We start from the raw sequence: 20,561 nt of genomic DNA on the forward strand, positions 1-20,561 counted from the left end.
TCTAAATTGCTACGCTAAGTATAAAATACTGGCTATTCTATCTTATATAATTATTAAGCGGAATTCTTCTCCTTATAAGACCTTTAAACTCCCTTATATAATTAGCTAAGCTATAGGTATATATGGTAATATTATAAAGCTTTCTAAGTGCGCCAAATTTTTAAAATATATTACTTATCTCTTTGTCCTCTTTTAGATTTAACTTTTTTCCTTTTACCTTATCTTCTTTATATAACTTAATGTTATTAAGACTAATTAAGTTTTTAAAGAGGGAAGCCTATATAGTAAGGTTAAGAATATAGCCCTAATAGTAAATCCGTTAGTAGATAGGATTCTATTTAATTTCTTTTTCCTAGAGAAGTTAATCGCTTATTATATAACAGAGCTTATTATTTATAGTATAATTATTAGATATAATGGCACTTAGCTTTTATATAATCCTATAGTCCTTAAGCACTAAAAGAAGAGTATTTTATTGCTTATTCCTACTATAAGAGGCCACTGTATAAAGGCCAAGAAGAGCATTTACAAGCTTTTCCTGGATATTAATAAAATGGCCGTAAATCGCAAGAAGAAGGTAATTATTTAGAGAGGACTAGATATTAATGGAGAGATAAATACTTATTAGTGCAGACTATAGCCTCTTTTATAATAGCTATAAGTTATAAATCTTTTTACTAACCACTAAATGGGCTATAGTTATATAGCCGTCTACTTTAGGATTAATTAACCATAGAAGAATATAGAACTCTAGCTATTGGCCCTATATTAGACTCCGACAGCTTATCCTAGTAGCCTTATTAAGGACGTAACGTAAGAAATAGGTCTTAGTTGGTTTAACGGATTAAGGACAAGAAAGGGTAGTTAAGCTTTAGATAATATTAGCAACTTAGTTAATTAAGGCATAAGCACGGCAAGAGGGACGCGTAAGCCTATACGATTAGTAGTCTATAAATAAGAATCTAAAGCTAGAGAAAGAAAAGAAGATAGAGGGTAGTACCGCTTAACGTTATATATAATCCCCTAGTTACGTAACGGCAATTATTTAAAACTATATAAAACTGTCTGCGACTATCTATAACTATCCGCTATAATCCACCAATATCTATTAGCTATAATCTACTATAATCTACTAATATCCATTGGTTTCCACTAGCGCTGTAATAGCTCTCACCTTAAATTTTTATTAAATGCTTTAAATATCATTAACTCTAGCTCTTAAAATTATAGTATAACCGATAACTATTATCTTTAGTAGAATAATTAATAGGCTAATACTTAAGTTCTAATTAATATAGGAGCTAGTGGTATAGGATTTATTAATAAGATCTTCGCGTAAGATAATAATTTTACCTTAACCCCCCTTAACTAGTATATTAATATATTTAAATTTAATAGTAAACGTATAGTCTTAGGCTAAATTATATATATAGTATACCTAAGACTCTAATACCTAAACCATAAAGAACTAATTAGGCTTTTTATTACTACTCTAAGTTACTTAGTAATTCTTAAACAACCCTAAATAAAGCTATATAAGGTAACTATTAATTAGAACAACCTTAAGCTTCTATTTACCGCCTCCCATTATAAGTAGAAGTGCCTTATAACTCGCTGCCTAGACCCTAAACTAAAATCTAAAAATTTTACTAACGTTTACCCTATATCTAAGAAGTCTACCCAATTCCACTAGCCTAAGAATTTTACTAAATTCCACTAATATAAGACTTTTACCAATATCTATTAAGGATCTAAAAATTCTACTAAACCTCACAAATGAACTCTAAGTACTACACTACCCCATCCTAAGTAAAAGCTTAAGCTTACCACATAAAAATACTAGAAGGACTAGTACTCTACTATAAAAAGTATACTTAAATAACTTAAACCTAAATCTAACACTAACTTCGTACTTAATACTAAACCTAAAGCCAAACAAGAATCTATATAAAAAACTATAAACGACCTAAAAAAGCTTAACACCCTAGATATCCGCATAATTATAGCTACCCCGCTAGCGTAACTTACTAAAAAAACCCAAATATACGATTTTTACTATTACGATAGCCAATATTAAAAAGGCCTTAGCATTAAAGAAGCACACTAACCCTACCACGAAGGTACTCGTAGAATATTATTACCGCCTAGATATATTCTTATAAAAGGAAGCTAATAAGCTACTAGAATACCGACCGTATAACTATAAGATTATACTTAAAGAAGGAAAGCAGCCTAGATTTAGACCCTTATATAGGATATTTTAAAATAAACTCTAAGTACTATAAAAGTATTTAGACAAGAACCTAAGTAAAGGATTTATTAGATCAAGCTTACCGCTTATAGCCGTACTAGTAATTTTTATTAAGAAACCTAGTGGCGGTCTACACTTCTATATAAACTACTAAGCTCTTAACACCGTTACTGTTAAGAACTAATATCCAATCCCGTTAATATAGAAAACGCTAAACTAACTAAGTAAGGCTCGCTACTATATAAAGCTTAATATTATCTTTACGTTTAACCGCCTCTATATTATAAAAGAAGATAAATAGCTTACTGCATTTTGTACTTATTATAGATTATTTAAATACTTAATAACGCTATTCGGCCTCGTAAATACCCTAAGCTTATTTTAATATTATATAAATAATAACTTATATCCCTACCTAGACATCTTCTATACTACTTATATTAACGATATCCTAATATATAGTAATAACCTAACTAAATGTCGGAAATATGTTTACTTTAATTTATAAGCCCTATATAAAGCTAGTCTATAATTAGATATAGATAAATATAGGTTTTATAAAACAGAAGTCCTATACCTTAAACTCCTTATTTCTATAAATAGTATATAAATAGATCTAAAGAAAGTCGAAGTAATTATAAACTAGTAAAAACCTAAAAACGTTAAGGATATAAGAGCCTTTATAGGATTTGCCAACTTTTACTAATGGTTTATTAATAACTTCTCCGCCCTAGTTTTACTCCTTATAGCTCTAATATATAAAAAAATTAAGCTTTTATCTTTAATAAGGAATATAAAAAGGCCTTTACTTACCTAAAGGTTATATTTACTACCGCGCCTATACTCTAATACTTTAACCTAAACTAAATAAGTATTACAGAAGCTAATTTATCTAACTACGTTACTAGAGATATATTATCTTAATATAATAAGGACGGAGTATTTTACCCTATAGTATACTTCTTAAAATAACCAATCCTAGCTAAATATAACTATAAGATCTACGATAAGGAGCTTGTTACGGGACGTAGGTAGTGGCTACAAAGCGTATGTATTCGAGGAGTCTATAAGACGTTGCGCGATCGATCGTAAGGGTCGAGGGCGTAAGGAGGTGATATACCTACGCGTAGCTGATATAAGCTGTACGCGAGGTATACGTAAGAGCACGGGGCTCTCCTATAGAGGCCCCTGCGGTAGGGTTCCGTAACACTACCCCCCCTCTTATAGAGGCGGAGCTCCGGCGACGCTGTGGTTACTATATATATATAGAAGAGACACTTAAGGTATAGAAAAGAAGAAAAAGGGGGGTATCGCTGAAGGCTTAAAACAATATTATGTAATAGGGCTTGGTATCTAAAAATCTAACTAATTAGATAACTTTAACCGCCGGTCGAAGTTCCTAGACATCTTAACGATATTCCAGTTACGTAATCGCACTTTACCGCAATCTAACGGCAATCTAACGGTAATTTACCCTTACGTGGTAATATACAACGGTTTAACTCTATAAGGGCTCCTATAAAGGATTAGGTATAAAGTCTCTGCTTAAGCCTAGTTTCTATAAGTTCGCGTAGTAAAAGTCGCTAATTAGATCCTTTACATTTTTAAAGTCTTCCTATAGTTGCCATTCTGGCTAATCTATATCGAATCCTGTGTATATAGCTCTGTAGTAGAGCCGTCGTCCTCTACCTTTGCTAAAGTATTTAGAGTTAATAATTCGTTTAACGGTCCACTCCTTATAGTTTTTGTCTTCGTTCTCGTCTTAGATTAGTACTAGTAGGGGTTTAGGCTGTGTTTGCCCTAGTAAGGGGTTAGGCTAATAGAGGTATAGTAGCCATAGGTAAAATATGGGCTATATCCCACAGGTAGCTAGGGCAGGCGGGAGTTCTAGCTTATATGCGGCTCCCCTATTAATAACTTATTTAATCGGATAGGGGCCGAGGTTCTTATAATCGAGTGACTTTATAGGCCTCTGTGTAGAGATATTGCGTATATCTAGCTATACCCAGTCGCCAACACGCATCTCTGGTAGTGGCGTTCTATAACGGTTAGCAAAGTAGGCCTACTTTACTTAAGCCTAGGCCATTTCTCCCTTATAGTAGTTAAGTAGATTTTTTATATAGTTTATATGCTAGTTGGTAAGTAGCATCTTAAGGCGTTTTCTATATAGTAGTTTCTTATTAATAGGTTCTAGTAGCTCTATGCCGGATTAGGGGTAATAACCCTTGTTCGCAAAGAACGGGGTAAGTCCTATAGTAGTTAAGACGTAGTTATTTACTGCGAATTTACCTAGTAGGAGGTGATCTACCCAGTTATCTTAACTATAGGCGACTACCTGTCGTAGGTACGCTTTTATACTAGCATTAGCGTTTTCTAGTTACCTAGCAGTTTTATAGTAGAAGGATATAGATATCTTAACGGAGATGCCAAGGCGTTAGTAGATTCATCTCTATATATTAGAGTTAAATTATATGCCTTGGTCGGACGTAATCGAGTCAGGTAGCCTATATAGTCGGTAAACTTCGCGAAAAAAGGCGTTAGTAACGTCGCTAACGGCTACGCCTTCGGTTAGGACGTAGTGGCGCTCTTTTATAAGTCGGTATATTATTATAAGGATGTTCTTATAGGTACGGCCGTGTCGTTTGTAGGGTAGTAGGTTAATAACGAAATCTATGGCGATATCTGCCCATCGTTATATAGGTACTGGTAGAGGGTGTAGTAGTCCTTAGTACTTTATATTAAAGGCCTTAGCGCGCTTATAACTATAGTAGGCACCTATAAAGCGTTTAACTAAGTCTATTATTTTTGGCTAGAAGTAATATCAGCTAAGAAGCTTGTAGGTTCCTTCTTTACCTAGGTAGCCGCTTAATTAGAGGTCGTGGGCCATTTAGATTAGTTGCCGTTATAGATTTTCTAAGTTGGGGATAAATAGGCGGCCTCTATAATAGAGCCTATTTTCTTTTACTTCTAAGGCTGCTATATTAATCTGGCCTAAGCTTTAGAGGTTAGTAGGCAGCGTATGGGCGCTAGCGGTCTTTGCGGTAATAAGTTAATGCAGTAATAGGTTAATAGAGGCGTTATATGCCGTAGTAATAAGCTCGTTAATTTTGGGAGGTAACTCTAGTTCTGTGGTATAAAGCTAGGGTACAGTTGGCTTTATTGTAGGTAGTATGCCTAGGGCCAAATTTTGTGCTTTTAGGATTGTCTGTTGTTAGAACTAATTATAGGGGTTATCTTTAGACTAAGGAAGGTCTTATAAGCGGCGTATTAGGCTATTAGGTTTAGTACCTTATACTCCTAGTCTATATATAATTTTAAAGTTAAAACTAGAGAGAAACTTATTCCAACGTGCTTAGCATTAGTTTAGCTACTTTGTGGTTATAAAGTACTTAAGATTGCAATGGTCTATAAGGACTTTAGTTGGCTAGTTGGGCTCTACTAAGGAGAGTTCTAGTTAGAATTCTTTAAACGCTTGTATAATTGCAAGGAGTTCTTTATTATAGATCTCATAGTTACACTCTTATAGTGTAAGCTTAGACGAGTAGAATACGACTAGGTAAAGGAGACCGTTGTCGCCCATCTAGGAGAGGACGCCTGCGTTAATGTGGTCTGAGGAGTTAGTTTTAAGGTAGAGTTATTATCCTAGTATAAAGTAAGCTAAGATAGGTGCTTTAGTAAAGGCATTTTTAAGGTCTTGGAACGCCTTCTCGTATTTAGGCGTCTAGGTAAAGCGTAGGTGCGTTTTTCTTCCTTTTGCAGAAAGGCCCTTCGTTCGCATTATTACTATAAGTGGTGCTACTACGCCTGAGAAGTTATATATGAATTTCCGATAGAATTTAGCGAAACTAAGGAAGGCTTGTACGTCCTTAATGCAGTTAGGGGCTTACTATTTAGTAATTATGTGTACCTTTTTAGGGTCCATACAGACACCCTTAGTGGTAATAATTAGTCTAAGGTATTTTACTTCTATAACTAAGAATTTACATTTCTTTAAATTAATATAAAGTCCTACGTCCCTAAGGCGCTATAGGACCTTTTAAACGTGTTTAGTATACTTAGAGGAGTTATTACTATAAATAAGTATGTCGTCTAGGTACGCAGAGTAGAAGTCATTAAGGTAGTCCCGTAAGGCGTTATTAATATAGCTTTAGAAGGTACCTAGGCCGTTATATATGCTAAAGGGTATAACAGTATATTTAAATTAGCCAAAGCGTAATGCGAATGCGGTTTTCCATTTATTACCTTCCCGTATTTAGAGATAGTTAAAGGCGGCGATAATATCAAGCTTAGTATAGATTTTAGCTTAACTAAGCCGCTTAAGGGTCTCACGTATAAGCGGTACTGGGTATCGGTTTTTAATCGTAATAGCGTTAAATCCTTTATAGTCAACGCAGAATCAAATACCTCCTCCTAGCTTCTTAGCGAGAAGGATAGGGGCGGCTGCTAGTGATATACTAGGACGAATAAATCCTTTATTAAGGTGCTCGTCGATATACTTTTTTACAACTAGAAGCTCGTTTTTTGATATTAGGTAGGGTCTCTTATAAGGTAGCATTTTTCCTTATTTAATATTAATGGTATAGTTATTAGGTTAATATAGGGGGAGTATATCTACGCTCTTTTATAAGCACATATTAGTAAAGTTATGGTACCTCTTAGGGAGGAGCTTACAAAGTTCTTCGTTGGTAAGTCCTTTTTTAAGCTTTATAAACTTCTTAAAGTCTAAAGGTAAAAGTCCGTAGAGTTCCGTAGGGGCCTCGTCTTCTAGAAGGTCGACTATATCTATCCTATTACTATAAAGGACGTGGTCCTGTTCTTTATTAAGCTTATATAGTTGTGATTAGAAAGCTGCAGTAACAGTCTAGCCTTTTTTATATGCTATGTGGTAGAAGGCCGGGGCACTTATATAGTAGCAGTTAGTTGTAGGTAGGGTAATAAGGGGTTCCTTAGGTTAATATCCTGGGGAGTAAATAGAGGTGGCTAGGCCATGCCCTAGGCAAGTCTCTCTATAGTATTTAGAGTTAAAGGTTACTTCTTTCTTCTTCTAGTTAATGGCGGGGTTATATTATTTAAGCTAGTTTATTCTAAAGATAATAGGGTAGTTGGCAAGTGGTATTATATAGGCCTAGAGTTCTTCCTAGTGCCTATTTATGTCTAGGTGGAGTTGTGCTATATAGGTAATCTTCTATGCGGTATAATTACCGTTAGCGAGTTATAGGGCGCGGGCTTTAGTAAGGGGTAAGGTAAGTAGGTTATAAGTACGCACAAATTAGGTATCTATAAATTTATTAGTAGCTCCGCAATTAATTATAGAACGGCTTTTATATTATTTTTTAGCAGTAGTTCCTATTATAGGTAAAACTATCTATTTCCGTCTATTTATCTTTATAGAGTTATCTATTAAGTAAGCCAATATATAGATCCCTCTGTTGTTAGGGCGTCCTAACCCGCAACTTAGGGCTAGAACTTAGCATTTTCCGTTTCCGTATCCAACTCTACCGCTATTACTACGTCTTCGTCTTATATAGTAGTAGCGTATAGCAACATATTTAGTGTTTGGGGTATTAGGTTAGGTATTAGGCGGCGGCTACTAAACCTAGCTATTAGGCAGTTTAGGTTATCGTAATAACAGCCTTCTTAATAGCATCTATAGCAGCGTCCTAGTTTTTAGAGTAGCTTACACTCTCTATTTAGGAGTTTCTGTAGAAAGGTTAGTATAGAGAAATTAATATTAGTTCCGGTAGTACTTAAGGTAGTAGGCGTCGGTGGCTTAGTATATATAGGTTTAGTAGGCCCGGGGGGCTTTTATAGGGAGGTCTTTAGGTAAGGGTTAGTAGTAGCAATCTAATTTAATTATTATTTAATCTTCTATAGAGCTGCTACTATATTATAAACATTATTATAGTTATGGCTAGCGGCTGTATAACTAAGGCAATAAGTAACTTTTTTAAGGAGGTCCTTTTGGTCTTTAGTATCGTCTCGGGTGAGGGCTCTAGTATATTCCTGGAATTTAATATAGAATTCGTCGAATAATTCGGTAGGGCTTATCTTTAGGGCACGTAGTTTAGCTCAGTTAGTGGCCAGTAGGTTGTGGTCGTGGTATATTAGGTTAAGATTATTAAGGACTTCTTAATAGGACTGCTACTTTTAGGGGCTACTAGTCTCCTATTAGGCGAAGAGTCTGTTAAACGGTATACCCTTTATTCGCCCAATAATATAGCTAATTTTAGTATCTTCCGTAGGAAAAAGGCAGGCGCTCTAAGTTAGTTTCTTACGGATTTATATCTTTTAGTAGCTATATTCCTTGCGGTCTCCTTAAAAAACTAAGGGATTAGGGTAGCGTGTATTAGACCCTATAATAGCAATTTAGGTCCAATTATTATGGCTTTTATTATTACTACTTTAGTAGGGGTTCCTGTTAGGTAAAGCTGCTTAGCGCTGGCCCTCTATTAAGCGTTAAGTAGGTAAAGTTGCCGGGGGCGTAGAGACTTAGGTGGCGTTATATATAGTAGAGAGGTGTCTAGCGTTATTATAAATATGCTTATTAAGCTGAGATTGTAGGTATTTAATTGTGCCTTCTCTTTTAGTAACTATAGCAATTAGTGCAATCTCAGCCTTCTTTAACTATTGGACGTCGCGTTTAGACACGCGGAGGTTATCTTTAGTTTCTTAACGTGTGTTATTGGCGAGCGCCTTATAAGCTTATAGGTCTTAGATAATATCGCGATCTTAGGTAGTATGCATCTCGGCTTATATAAGCTTTAGGTAATAGTTCTATAGAAGGCGGTAGTATTTATTAGGGTCTCGTGCTACCATTTTTACAAACGTCTCAGCGTCTTATATTTCGATTTTAATAGGTAGTAGCCCTTCCGTTTACTTGTCCGTAGTTATGTGGTTAATAAAAAATAAGACATTATTGGTGTCCGTCTCCTTAGGGGTTAAGGCTAGGGCTAATAAATTAAATTCTCTTGGGATTAATTGGCGTTGTAGGTTAGGTGTAGGTATTGGATTATTCTTTAGGTTTAATATAGTAGCTAGTAAGGGATATCGTCTTACTATTATAGGTTCCTTAGAAGTATAAAGTAAGGTAATTTATAAACACGCTGCTTTTAGCAGCGCCTGCAGTATTACAGAGACGTAGAATTGGTCATAGGCTAAGCGTCAGTGGTAAAAAAGGCGCAACGTAATGTCATGGGACGTGGGCAGTGGCTACAAAGCGTATGTATTCGAGGAGTCTACAAGACGTTGCGCGATCGATCGTAAGGGTCAAGGGCGTAAGGAGGTGATATACCTACGCGTAGCTGACATAAGCTGTACGCGAGGTATACGCGAGAGCACGGGGCTCTCCTATAGAGGCCCCTACGTGACAGAGCTACTAGCTATTATTAAATATTTTAAATAATAGTAACCTAAACTAAAAGGCGCCGGATTTCTAATTAAGGTCCTTAGTAACTATAAGAATCTATAGTACTTTATAACTATAAAATAGCTAAGCTATTATTAGGCCCGCTAGTTAGAATATCTATTACGTTTTTAATTCTTAATTATATACTGCCTAGGCGTCTAAGGTTAAAAGCCTAATACCCCAACCTAACGCTTATAAGACGCGCCAGTATTAAAAAAAAGTGCGCTTTTACTAAAATTAGACCCTACTTTATCCTAAACTATTTAACCCTCCTACTAAAAACCTTATAGTGTATATCCTTAAAATAACTAATTAATTAATTAAATAGATTATAATTAACGAATACCTAAATAATAAGTTTATTTAAGAGATGCTTAAGCTAATATAAGATAGCATTAGACGCTTAAAAAAGATTTTCTTAAGTAAATATAAAGCTCGCGGAAACTGCTTATACTATTAAAACCGCTTAATTATACCTAACCACGACGAACTTAATCTTAAGCTCCTTAAACATATATATAATCTACTAGTAGCTAGCTACCTAGGCTAAAAAAAACCCCTAAAGCTACTCTAATAGGAGTACTACTGGCTAAATATATATAATATAATATAAAGGTACGTCTCTAGCTACTATATTTGCTAATAATCTAAAACTTTATATAAGACATATAATAGCCTATTAAAGCTACTACCTATTCCGGACTAAGGATAAAAGGATATCTTAATTAACTTTATTATTAACCTTTCTGTAAGTAAAGGCTGTATAAATATTATAGTAGTTATAGACCAACTATTTAAGATAAAGTACTTAATCGCCTGCCCTAATATATTAACGCCTACTATTGCCTAACTATTTCTAGATTATATATAGAGACTTTATAGACTCCCTAAAATAATTATCTCTAATAAATATAGCCAGTTTATCTTTATATTTTAGAAAAAACTAACTACCTAACTCTATATTAAAGCATTACTATTTACTATATATTACCTAAAAATAGACGGTTAAATAAAACATATAAATGCTATAATAGAACAGTATATCCGGATATATACGTTATATTTATAAAATAACTAGATTAACTAACTTATATTTACTAAGTTTACTATAAATAATTCCGTTTTAGAAACTATAAAGGTCTCCCTATTTCTAGTTAACTATCGCTAGTATCTATAAATGGGTTTTAAACCTTTTAGTAACGTTCCTCGCCCTACTTATTATACCTTATAAGTTATAAAAGTAAATAATTTTATAAAAAAGATAGAGGAACTATAACAGTTTCTTACTAATAAAATAATATAGGCCTAATCTATTTATAAAGCTGTAGCGAATAAAAAACAAACCCTAATACTAGCCTACTAAATTAGTAACTTTATTTAGCTAAATATAAAACAACCCATTAAAAAACCTAATTAGAAAAACGCTAGCCCTTATAAAGTTAAGAAGGTTATTTCCTCTTACATCTACTAACTAAAGCTCCCTAATACGGTTAAAATCCACCCTATATTCTATACGTTAGTCCTTTACCCTACTACCCCTATATTAGATACCCTGCCTAAATAGATATAAGACCCTCCCCTACTAGTTAAAGTAGATAGTAAAAATAAGTATTTTATTAAAAAAATTAATAATATTAAGTATAATAAACGGAAACGCTAATATATATATCTTATAAAATGGAAAGGCTTTACTAAGCCCTTATAGGAACCCGTTAACTTTATAGGACTTATATAAGCCGTAAAAAACTTTTATAAACTCTACTTAAAACTACTATAGCCCCATCTTATAAAAGCTTAAGTTTAAAGGGGGGGTACTGTTATAGGATACCCCCGTAACACCTTATACACATTTACCTATTTCTACTAACTTAGTAACTAGAGACTAACTATAAGACGGCAATCTAATAGCAATCTGCGGTAATTTAACGGGAACCTACCGCATTTTGCTATATTCTATTAAGTTCTACTAGGACTACTACCTAAACCCTATTCTGCTCTGTGTATATATTAACTAAGTAACTAAGTCTATAATATATACCCTTTCTTCCTGTTTTTCCTACCTTTTTTCTTTATATAACGTTCTAATCTTATTATATAGTTTATATATATAGCTTAATAATATTTACTTTGCTATATATTATCGTCGCTTATATTTACTCCGTAATAGGTAGTAGATAAGAAATATAAAGAAGCTTAAGAGCCTTTCTTAATACTAAAAAGCTATTATAAACTTATCTATTTACCCGCTCGTAGAGATATATTCTAAATAATATATTTATATTATATTAGAAGGTATAGGCCCAAGGAGAGAGTAATCTTACCTTAGCCTACTTACATAGTAAGTTCCCTACTATCTTAAGCAGCAGTAGATAATTATACACTTATTACCCCCCTTAGGCCTACCGTAAGCCTAAAAGGCTGCAAAACCATCTATAGGGTAGAGGGTGGGAAAGTAAAAAGCGGAAAGGTTAATTGTAATAGATATTAATAGTACTATTTAGAGAAGGCGTAACTTTGCTTTAAATAGACATCTTTATCTATTTACTTGCTCGCAGAGATATATTCCAAATAATGTATTTATATTATATTAGGGAGTATAGGCTCAAGAAGAGGGTAATCTCGCCTTAGCCTACTTCCATAGTGGGTTCCCTACTACCTTAAGCAGTGGTAGATAATTATATACTTATTACCCTAAATAACGCATACCGTTAGAACCTAGTGGTATAAGGCCTACACCTAACAACTAATATAAAAGTAGGAATATATATCGTCTCTTTGCGCCCGTAGGGTTTCGTTAATAGACCGTTTAAGTAACCTAGAATCTCTAGGTAATATTAAAGGCTATTAATAACAACGACGTAGTAGAAAGGAAGAAGAAAGGAAGCTAGAAAGCGTCAATTTAATACCTGTTAAAAACCCTATAGGAAAAATTGCTAGGAAAGACTACTTATTAACAGCTGTAGAAAGACGCGAATCTTGTTCACGATCCTCTAAGGGGTAAGACGTTTTATCGCGATAATAACATAACGCTGTACGGCATAGTATTATTAAGGCTATAAGACGAATAAACAACAAATTCTTTATTAAATAAGCCTTATTTTAAAGTAAAAAGCCGAAAGGCTGATTGTAATAGATATTAATATTGCTGTTTAGAGGAGGCGTGACTTCGCTTTAAATGGACATCTTTATAGTTAGGTAGAAAGATTTAGGTAAGTCCTATCAAGCTTTTTACTACACTAAAAATCTAACTACTAAAATAGATAATTAATATAACTATAAAATTAAATTATAACCAGCTTTAGTGATCATATAGTTATTGCTATTACTGTCCTATAATATCGCCCGTATAAGCCTCTACGGCTTATAAAGCTATAGAGCTACCTTAACCACCTACTGCTTCTAAGGATACTTAGGGTTCCGGCTTTAATAAGGAGTTTAATGCGATTATAGGCGTTAAGGTAGAGGCTGAGAGTAAGGCTACGTCTAACGGTAAGGTAGTAGTTATTAAGGACGATAATATTATAGGGGAAGATAAGGAATCTAATAAACCTATTTAACGATGTTTTTTGGTACGTTTAAAGGCCGCCTATCTCTTGAATACTACACCAAATTTGTGCTAAGACTTACTATAAATAGAGTATAACTACACTGGAGCTCCGTGGCGCTCCTGGCTTCAAATTGAATATTTAGTGGATGGAGTGGATCTGGCTTCAAATCCGCTCCACTCCGATCCAAATAGATCACTGGAAAAGAGGGGTAAATCTCCGCATAAACCAAAGAAAGGTCTATCAGAGCCACCACTATAAAATCGGCTGTAGAGAGCCAATCTCGACCCTCTAATTATGGCTCTAATAGCCCTAATTGTGGGCTACTGTGGCCGATCCTATGCCTGTAGGGCTAGACATTGCATTTAGCAGATGCAGACTCTTGTTTACTCAGCATGTCTCGGAGCAACTCTGCGGGGTTAAATAAGACGTCTTAAAATATCCAATGATAGCTGTTCAGAGGTTTTTGTGTTTGGATCAGATTACTTATTCCGTAATGGGTTATGTATTGGCCATAAATGTGACTCGTTTCATTTACGATGCATTCTGTTGTCCCGAACACACCGACGCTGCTGTGGCCGCTAGGAAAAGACTTCTAGTTGAAGCGTAAGCCCATTGAACAGAAAAATTAAGGTCAAAAAATAGCCACAAATCAGGGACAACAGGCCAATAGGAAAATATTATCTCATTTTCTGTATTGAACATATTATATCTTGGCGGAATTTTAATCCCGCAAAAGGGACATACTCGTTGACACTCCCACAGACTTCAAAGAGCGCATTTCATAGATTCTCGCGAGTCCTTGATTCGAAGAGCAAATCAACTTCGACGAGTTTACCGGAGCAACCCTAAACCTTATAAGCTGCCGCGGTGACTGTGGTGTACGCTGTCTTGCATGCTTCGTTGCAGGTTGTCTGGCACGGCACGTACGATGTGACTGTGGGAGTCGTAGGGCACGCGGTATTGATTGGTGGGACAGTTTTTGTGGACAGCACAATACAAGCAGGTTCCACGCATTGCAGCGTAGCGATAGGACAGTAATCGCTCAGCGTACGGGTCTCAGTGTAGCAGCTGGTTTTCGAAGAGAGACAGCTGGTGGATGCGGTCGCTGTTGTGGTAAAAACAGCACAGCCTATCTGGCAGGCAGTTTTGCATGGTAAGAGGGATGTTATGGTAGGAGTCGTCGGGCAAGCCTTGGCTGGACCAGGAATGGTCGTTATGCTAATGGAGGATTAGTGAGTGGGTACGATTACTTAATTGAAGACGAACCTTTCAATGATGCATTCGGGTATGACGCAAGCCTTGGTAAAAGCAGAGCAGTCTTCGCTCGAGACATAGGATGTTGCTGTAAAACAAGGACACTCCTTGTGGGCAACAGACATTGAGCTGTAGAGATGGTCAGTATTGTATGGTAGGAAGGGTGGTCCAGAATATAAAAAAAAAAATCAATACCTGAAGCATAAAGCAGCAGTCAAAAGAGCAGTTTTGATAAACTTGTACATTGTGTCGTTAATGAAAAGGAATTAAAAGGGTTGAGTGTTGTGGATAGGGTCGCAATTTTTGATACTAAAAGAGAAGGAGCATTCTAAGGCGCCTACCAGGCAAGGCTTATATATAAATGAATTCACTTTTCGCCTGCCACTCATGAATTGACCGTATAGGAGTCTTACCCGTGTAGAACCTTGGTTCAGCTCAGGAGACTGACTGTCTTTCATTAGCTTCCCATGCGAGCGCCCGTGACACGCACTCCGGATTTTTCTTACTAGATTGCGAGCGCCACTACGCATCATGTGCAACCGATAGCCTTCTCGGGCCGCAAGCCAATTGATCCTTTTATGCCGGTTACGAAGTCGTGAAACACGAGGATATCCTCCAGAACAGTTCCTCGCATTCGGTCAAAAGATACAAAATCTTCTTCATGAGCGACATTAGGATAATGGCACACTAGGCATGGCAGCGTGACACCTTCATAACACTGGAGAGCTGAATTGGGTTTTAGCAGCAAGCCTCTTGAATAACTTCCTGGTTCTCTCAGGCCAGAAATTACAAGGCGTGAGATAAAATTGTATTTATAGTAACATCTGCCAGGATTGGATCGTCGTTGATCGCTTGTCCTCTAGCCGAACTCTGTTGCTCGTAATTTTGATTGGACGTTGGAAACAACTGGTGCAACTCGAAATGAGCATAGAGTCGATTATACGAAGGGTTTGCCCTAGGAAAAGGAAGCGTGAAAAAAAATTAGCCATTGCTAACTACGCACTACTTACTCCAGAAATTTCTTTGGAAACATGTCAAAGGACGTTTACCAGACTCCATGCATAATTCCAGACAGACTAGTAACGTCGTTTGGTTGGGCATCGCTTCTCCTTTTCAGTTCGGCAACTAATATATATAGAGCTAGTTCTAGCGGTAATTTCAAGGGACAAATATCAATACGGTTCCCGTTTGGAATTATTCTTATTGCCGGCTAGGCTACTGAAAATGTCTCGAACAGTCATTTGATGCTACGCCATGAATACTTTGCCGAGGCATGAAATGGTCCGAGGGCCTCCGAATGAGCTCCTAAAATACCTCAAGAAAGATTCAAAAATATAGTTATGGCTAGAAACCCTAAGCCTTAGCTTACCAGTCTTATTAACCAGGTTTTATTATTCTATTCGAAGAGAACAATTAGCATCTATTTCAGCGAGGCCATCTGTTTAGTTCCCGCCACAATGTACAAATTTTGGATGAGCATTTAAAGTGCTCTAGGTTGACCATAAAAATGAGCTTGTACGGTTTCCTTAACTATCTGAAGCTATTCACGAGGACATGAATAGGATGTCGAAATTCGAACGTACGCTTTAACGGTTCGTGAAATAGTTATATGAGAACTAAGTACACTACAGAATCCTAGAGCTTCAGAGGAGTTGCCGTAAACGTTGGGACTGCCGTCGGTGTACCACAACTCCCGCTCACCATCGTCCAGCTCGTTCCACACCCACTTGGACACTTGGTCGGACAGTCCCGATATAGCGTGTCCGTCGCTGTTCTCGTACAACATGGATCAATGGTCATCTGACAGGGCATCGTGATCGTCTTTAAATACAAGCAATCGAGGGTTGTGCAAGTCTTCGTATTGAATGTGCAGGACGCCCATGGAGCCGGAGTACCGACCTCTGTGTAATAGGTTGGACAGCTGCGTGCAAGAGTTGCGGTTGTAGGTAAAGTGATAGTGGCATAAGTGGTTACGACTGTTGAAATAGTAGTGACGTAGATCGTTGTAAAAGGAGTTGAGGCAGGACAAATGAGGGTGCTGGTTCTAGGACTTTTTGGAGGGCGTGAATACTCCTCCGCTGGGTGAGCTGAAACAAAAGCACTTGAGATGATGAGTTAGTTAAGATCTTGGATGAATTGGGTAGCACTTGCCTGAGGCTTAGAGGAATGATCTTAGTGAAGTGCATTGCTCTTGAATACTGTCCGAGGGCTTTGGATGATTGTTGAAATTCTATCAATCGCGATGTCGCTCACATTTATTAGTTTGGGGGGTTCGTACTGCTTTCTTGACTTGTCGTAAAACGTGCCAGTCGCATAGTTTCATTAAGCCATGCCGAGATCACTGCAATATCGAATTATGCGGGTGGACGAGGTTGGCTGGCATAGAAAACTCGTGTCTCTCCTTGGCTGGTCTCAATTATGGCTTTTCTGTACGCTTTTGACTGGGACTAAAACCACCCTTGCATTAGTTTAGCGGGTCATCGAACTCGATCGCGAGATACGACTAGGCCAAGAAGCCCACCATACCGTTGTAGTCGCGGTGCTATCTTCAGGTTATATCAATATACTATACAAAATATATTAAAAGCGTTACACGAACCTATGGGAAACGTTGTTGATAGCTCCTGTGATCACTCATAGCTTAGCCAGCAATAGCCGAGCTTCCCAACGTGTCTATGAATACGACGCTCTGCAATGCAAATATGCAAAGAAAAAGGTATAAACCCATGGGATGTAGTTGGGACATAGCTGCGCTTTAGTGCTCAACTAAAGCCTTTAAGATATATTGAATGGATCTGGAAACAATGCAAGCACACCGATGTGTTTGCATGGAATAAATTTTACTGATTTATTAGGGAAGATTGCTTAGAAGAGGGTCGTTTACGTAGCCCATGGGATTTTGTAATTGTATGGAATCGGAACGCCGTAAACGACTGGATATTTGCAAGACTTCGTAGGGTAAGAGGAGTGTTGCGTTTTAGTACTGCGGCCGTCAGACCATTCATAGAATTGTCAAAGTGACTTGTAGGTTGAGTTAGAGGTATTAGTGATTTAGAGGGGTACAAAAGATTGAGGTATGAGCGAATTTAACTACTTCGGGAGTTTCAGCGTGGGAACTGAAAAATGAGGAGCTATAAATAGGTTTAGGTGCTGAGTTCATTTAGAAGAAATGTTGAAACCTCGATGCGCTGTCTAGCAGATAGCTCCCATGAGCTACTTTGAATTGGATGAATACCTAACTGGATTGAAATGTGGTTAACCGAAGCGGATATGATAACTGCGAAATTAGCTGCGGCTTTCTAAATAAGTATGGGAGATGCGGAAATGGAGTATATAGTCTCGAGCTAATACAGTGAATCCCTAGAATCATCTCTGCCGACGAGCTTTGTGAGCCCAACGCCGTCCATGCCAGGTATAATATACATTTTCATTTGAGACACATAGCATCAATCATGCAGCTTTAGGCTTCTTCGTTCCATACTTTGACCTTGAAGTAAGTCGATTTCCTACACCACCCTGGAGATTGTGTATTAGCATTTCAAGAACGGAGATTATGTGACTTGGCAAGCTCACTAAATCCAATGACCCTCTCACTAGGTGATATTTCACACCTGGGCAATCCTGTGCTCTGCCTCCTCTGACAAGCACGACGGAATGCTGTTGTATGTTGTGACCTGTTAGTGTATCATTAGCCCCGAAAAGATCTCCGTTTTTCAATACCAAATTCAAGTATTGGTTATCCTAACCGAACCCAAAGCCATACTCAGAGCGATGCGTCACACACCTTCGCCTGGAATATATGCTGTAACGACCTTTCCATTGCTCAACCTAACCCTCGCAATCTTCCTCTCCCCCGAATTGGGCTTTTTAGGTTTTGTTGTGCCAACTTTAACGCAAACTCCTTTCATCTCCGGCCGATTAATCAATGCGGGCGACCGCCTTTTTCGCTCTCTTTGCATGTGTCTGCATCCTCTGGCGATTTGATTTAATGTAGTGTCGCGTGTGGTCGAGGCGGAGAAGGACCGGGCGGGTAAGGCAGAGGGAGAAGCCTTTAGTAATGTTGCAATTGGAGCGCAAACGGGTCGAGTTTGTGATCGAACAGCCACGGAAAGAATTGGTGGCCGCAAAACCCGCCGTAGGAATTGTAGAGGCATTCTGGCTGTGCTGTTGATGAGTACTCTGTCTGCAGATGTAAAAATTCCAGGGTCGGAGTGAAGGCTGATTTGCGCTAGACGTGTTGTCGTCTGCCGTAAAGTAGCGCGTCCTCGGTCGCGTTGACCGGCTTGGATTAGGTATTTTGTAGCTTCCCAAACCGCCATCATCTACATTCATCAACACCGGGATCCTAGCGACCCTCTATTACAGACGACCTTCCTGAACTCGCCGTTCCTCTGTCCACTTTACAGAAACGACGAACCACATGTCTCCTTCCTACATCATCCCCTAAACTTATGACTGATGGAGGGACCTCTGGTCCAGGGGCCACCTAACGGCATACAAAATTCGAATCCCGCCCCACCCTCAATAGATCCTCAGGTCATAGTGGACCATCTCGTCAAAGTCTTAAATGTCACATTAGGAGCCTCTGAAGAAGATCTCCGCCTGGCGGGCAGCTTACTGTCACCATCGAAACTACAAGACACCCTTCAGCGATGTACTCGATTTGCTCTCGAAACGCAGGTTGCTTTATATGCGCAGAAGGATATTCTTGATACCAGCAGGATAGGTGGCTTGGAATCTTCTCAAGGTAAGTTGTGAGAATCGAGTTCTAGCCCTTAGCTAATATATTCATTAGATGCCCCTCTACAATATACCTATACACTTTCGTCCGAACTCTCCCTCTCACCCACCTGCGCTGCATGCATAGCCATTCTAAAGCAAGCTCAGCCTATTGATCCAGGTTTGCCCATAAGCTCCCAGGTCCAAATTATCAATCTACCAGGAGCTGCAGCACAGAACAACTCGTCATCAGCTCAAGGCTCCGCTGTCTCACCCTTCGAAGTCCTTCACTCCGTGGTACACCTGGCGCTGGCGCCTTATTTTGATGTTTACACAAAGAGCCAGCGGGAACTAACGAATAGTTGGAGTAAAGGAGATAATGAAGCGCGGACTGGTATTCCTGGAACTAAAAAGAAGCTTGCTGAGCTTGAGACGAGCTTGCTGCACTTGCAACAGAACGTTGAGATACCGGAACTCATACTACCCCTACATCCGGTTATTCAGTCGGCTCTCGATGCTGCTGAACAGCGGTCTGTCAAACCAACCACAGACTTGATACTAGCTGCAGTTCTCTCGGACAGTACTTTTCTGAATGGGTTGCAATCGATAGTTAATGGCTGGATTAAATCAATACAGGAAGTCACTAAGAAGACTCGAGACCCAAGTAGTGGCACGGCAGCGCAAGAGATTAATTTCTGGCTTGGAATGGAGTCCGCGCTGGAAGCCATCGAAGCACAGCTTCGAAGTGAAGGCGTAAGGCTCACTCTGGATGTCTTGAAGAATGCGAAACGGTTCCAAGCAACTGTGAGTTTCAGTGCCGACACCGGATTGAAGGAGACGACAGACATGGTTCAGAAATACAACCAGTTGATGCGCGATTTCCCCTTAGATGAACTGCTTTCTGCCACGTCGCTTCAGAAAGTTCAGGAATCAATCACGTTAATCTTCAGTCATATGAACAAGAAACTACGCATTTGTCCGTATCCTGTCCGTCGAGCACTTCCGTTAGTGGAAGCAATTTCCGCTGACCTCGATGCACGTCTGCACGCCCTTCTCCATGGCAAATCTTTGATGCACTTGGACTATCCGGAGTTCCAATCAATTATGAAGACCGCAGATGGAATATGGCGCACTTGGGAGGATAATGTTAAGGAGTTTACAAATGTTGCTCGCGAAGTTACCAGGCGTAGAAACGAGAAGTTCATACCCATTAAAATCGCGGCGCGGCATATCCACACCCAAGAGCGCTTGAAATACATCAGCACCTTTCGCACAAATCACGAACAACTTCAGCGAACAATCGTCAATGTCCTCGGATCAAATGCTTCGTCCAAAAACCCTACCGACGGATCACAACCTTATGAAGCCGTCATTGTCGAAGAAA

At 38.1% G+C, this 20,561-nt stretch overlaps 2 protein-coding genes across 2 annotated transcripts; both read right to left on the reverse strand.

Annotated features, from left to right (window-relative positions):
• Positions 1 to 13,885: 13,885 nt before the first annotated feature.
• K441DRAFT_666290 (uncharacterized protein) lies at positions 13,886 to 14,744 on the reverse strand. The gene is made up of 3 exons (XM_067649644.1): positions 14,654 to 14,744; positions 14,471 to 14,587; positions 13,886 to 14,422 (listed from the first exon to the last, which is right to left on the reverse strand). Exons 1-3 carry the CDS (start codon positions 14,701 to 14,703, stop codon positions 14,050 to 14,052), a joined length of 540 nt encoding a protein of 179 aa, XP_067499762.1. The 5' UTR covers positions 14,704 to 14,744; the 3' UTR covers positions 13,886 to 14,049.
• Positions 14,745 to 17,749: 3,005 nt separating this feature from the next.
• On the reverse strand, positions 17,750 to 18,612 carry K441DRAFT_618046 (30S ribosomal protein S12; the record flags this gene model as incomplete). The annotated part of the gene is made up of 3 exons (XM_067645824.1): positions 17,750 to 17,974; positions 18,032 to 18,132; positions 18,243 to 18,612. 3 exons carry the CDS (start codon positions 18,610 to 18,612, stop codon positions 17,909 to 17,911), a joined length of 537 nt encoding a protein of 178 aa, XP_067499763.1. The 3' UTR covers positions 17,750 to 17,908.
• Positions 18,613 to 20,561: the final 1,949 nt, after the last annotated feature.

This window comes from Cenococcum geophilum (assembly GCF_001692895.1).
Source record: "Cenococcum geophilum 1.58 unplaced genomic scaffold K441scaffold_48, whole genome shotgun sequence".
Classification (NCBI taxonomy): domain Eukaryota; kingdom Fungi; phylum Ascomycota; class Dothideomycetes; order Gloniales; family Gloniaceae; genus Cenococcum; species Cenococcum geophilum.

What these genes read in the sequence shown, in the direction of transcription:
- K441DRAFT_666290 (XM_067649644.1), bottom strand. Translation starts at nt 14,703, where the DNA reads ATGTACAAGTTTATCAAAACTGCTCTTTTGACTGCTGCTTTATGCTTC. An exon ending in ACTGCTGCTTTATGCTTCAG is followed by an intron (nt 14,588 to 14,653) that starts GTATTGATTTTT and finishes CCATCTCTACAG; the next exon opens with CTCAATGTCTGTTGCCCACA. An exon ending in CCCGAATGCATCATTGAAAG is followed by an intron (nt 14,423 to 14,470) that starts GTTCGTCTTCAA and finishes ATCCTCCATTAG; the next exon opens with CATAACGACCATTCCTGGTC.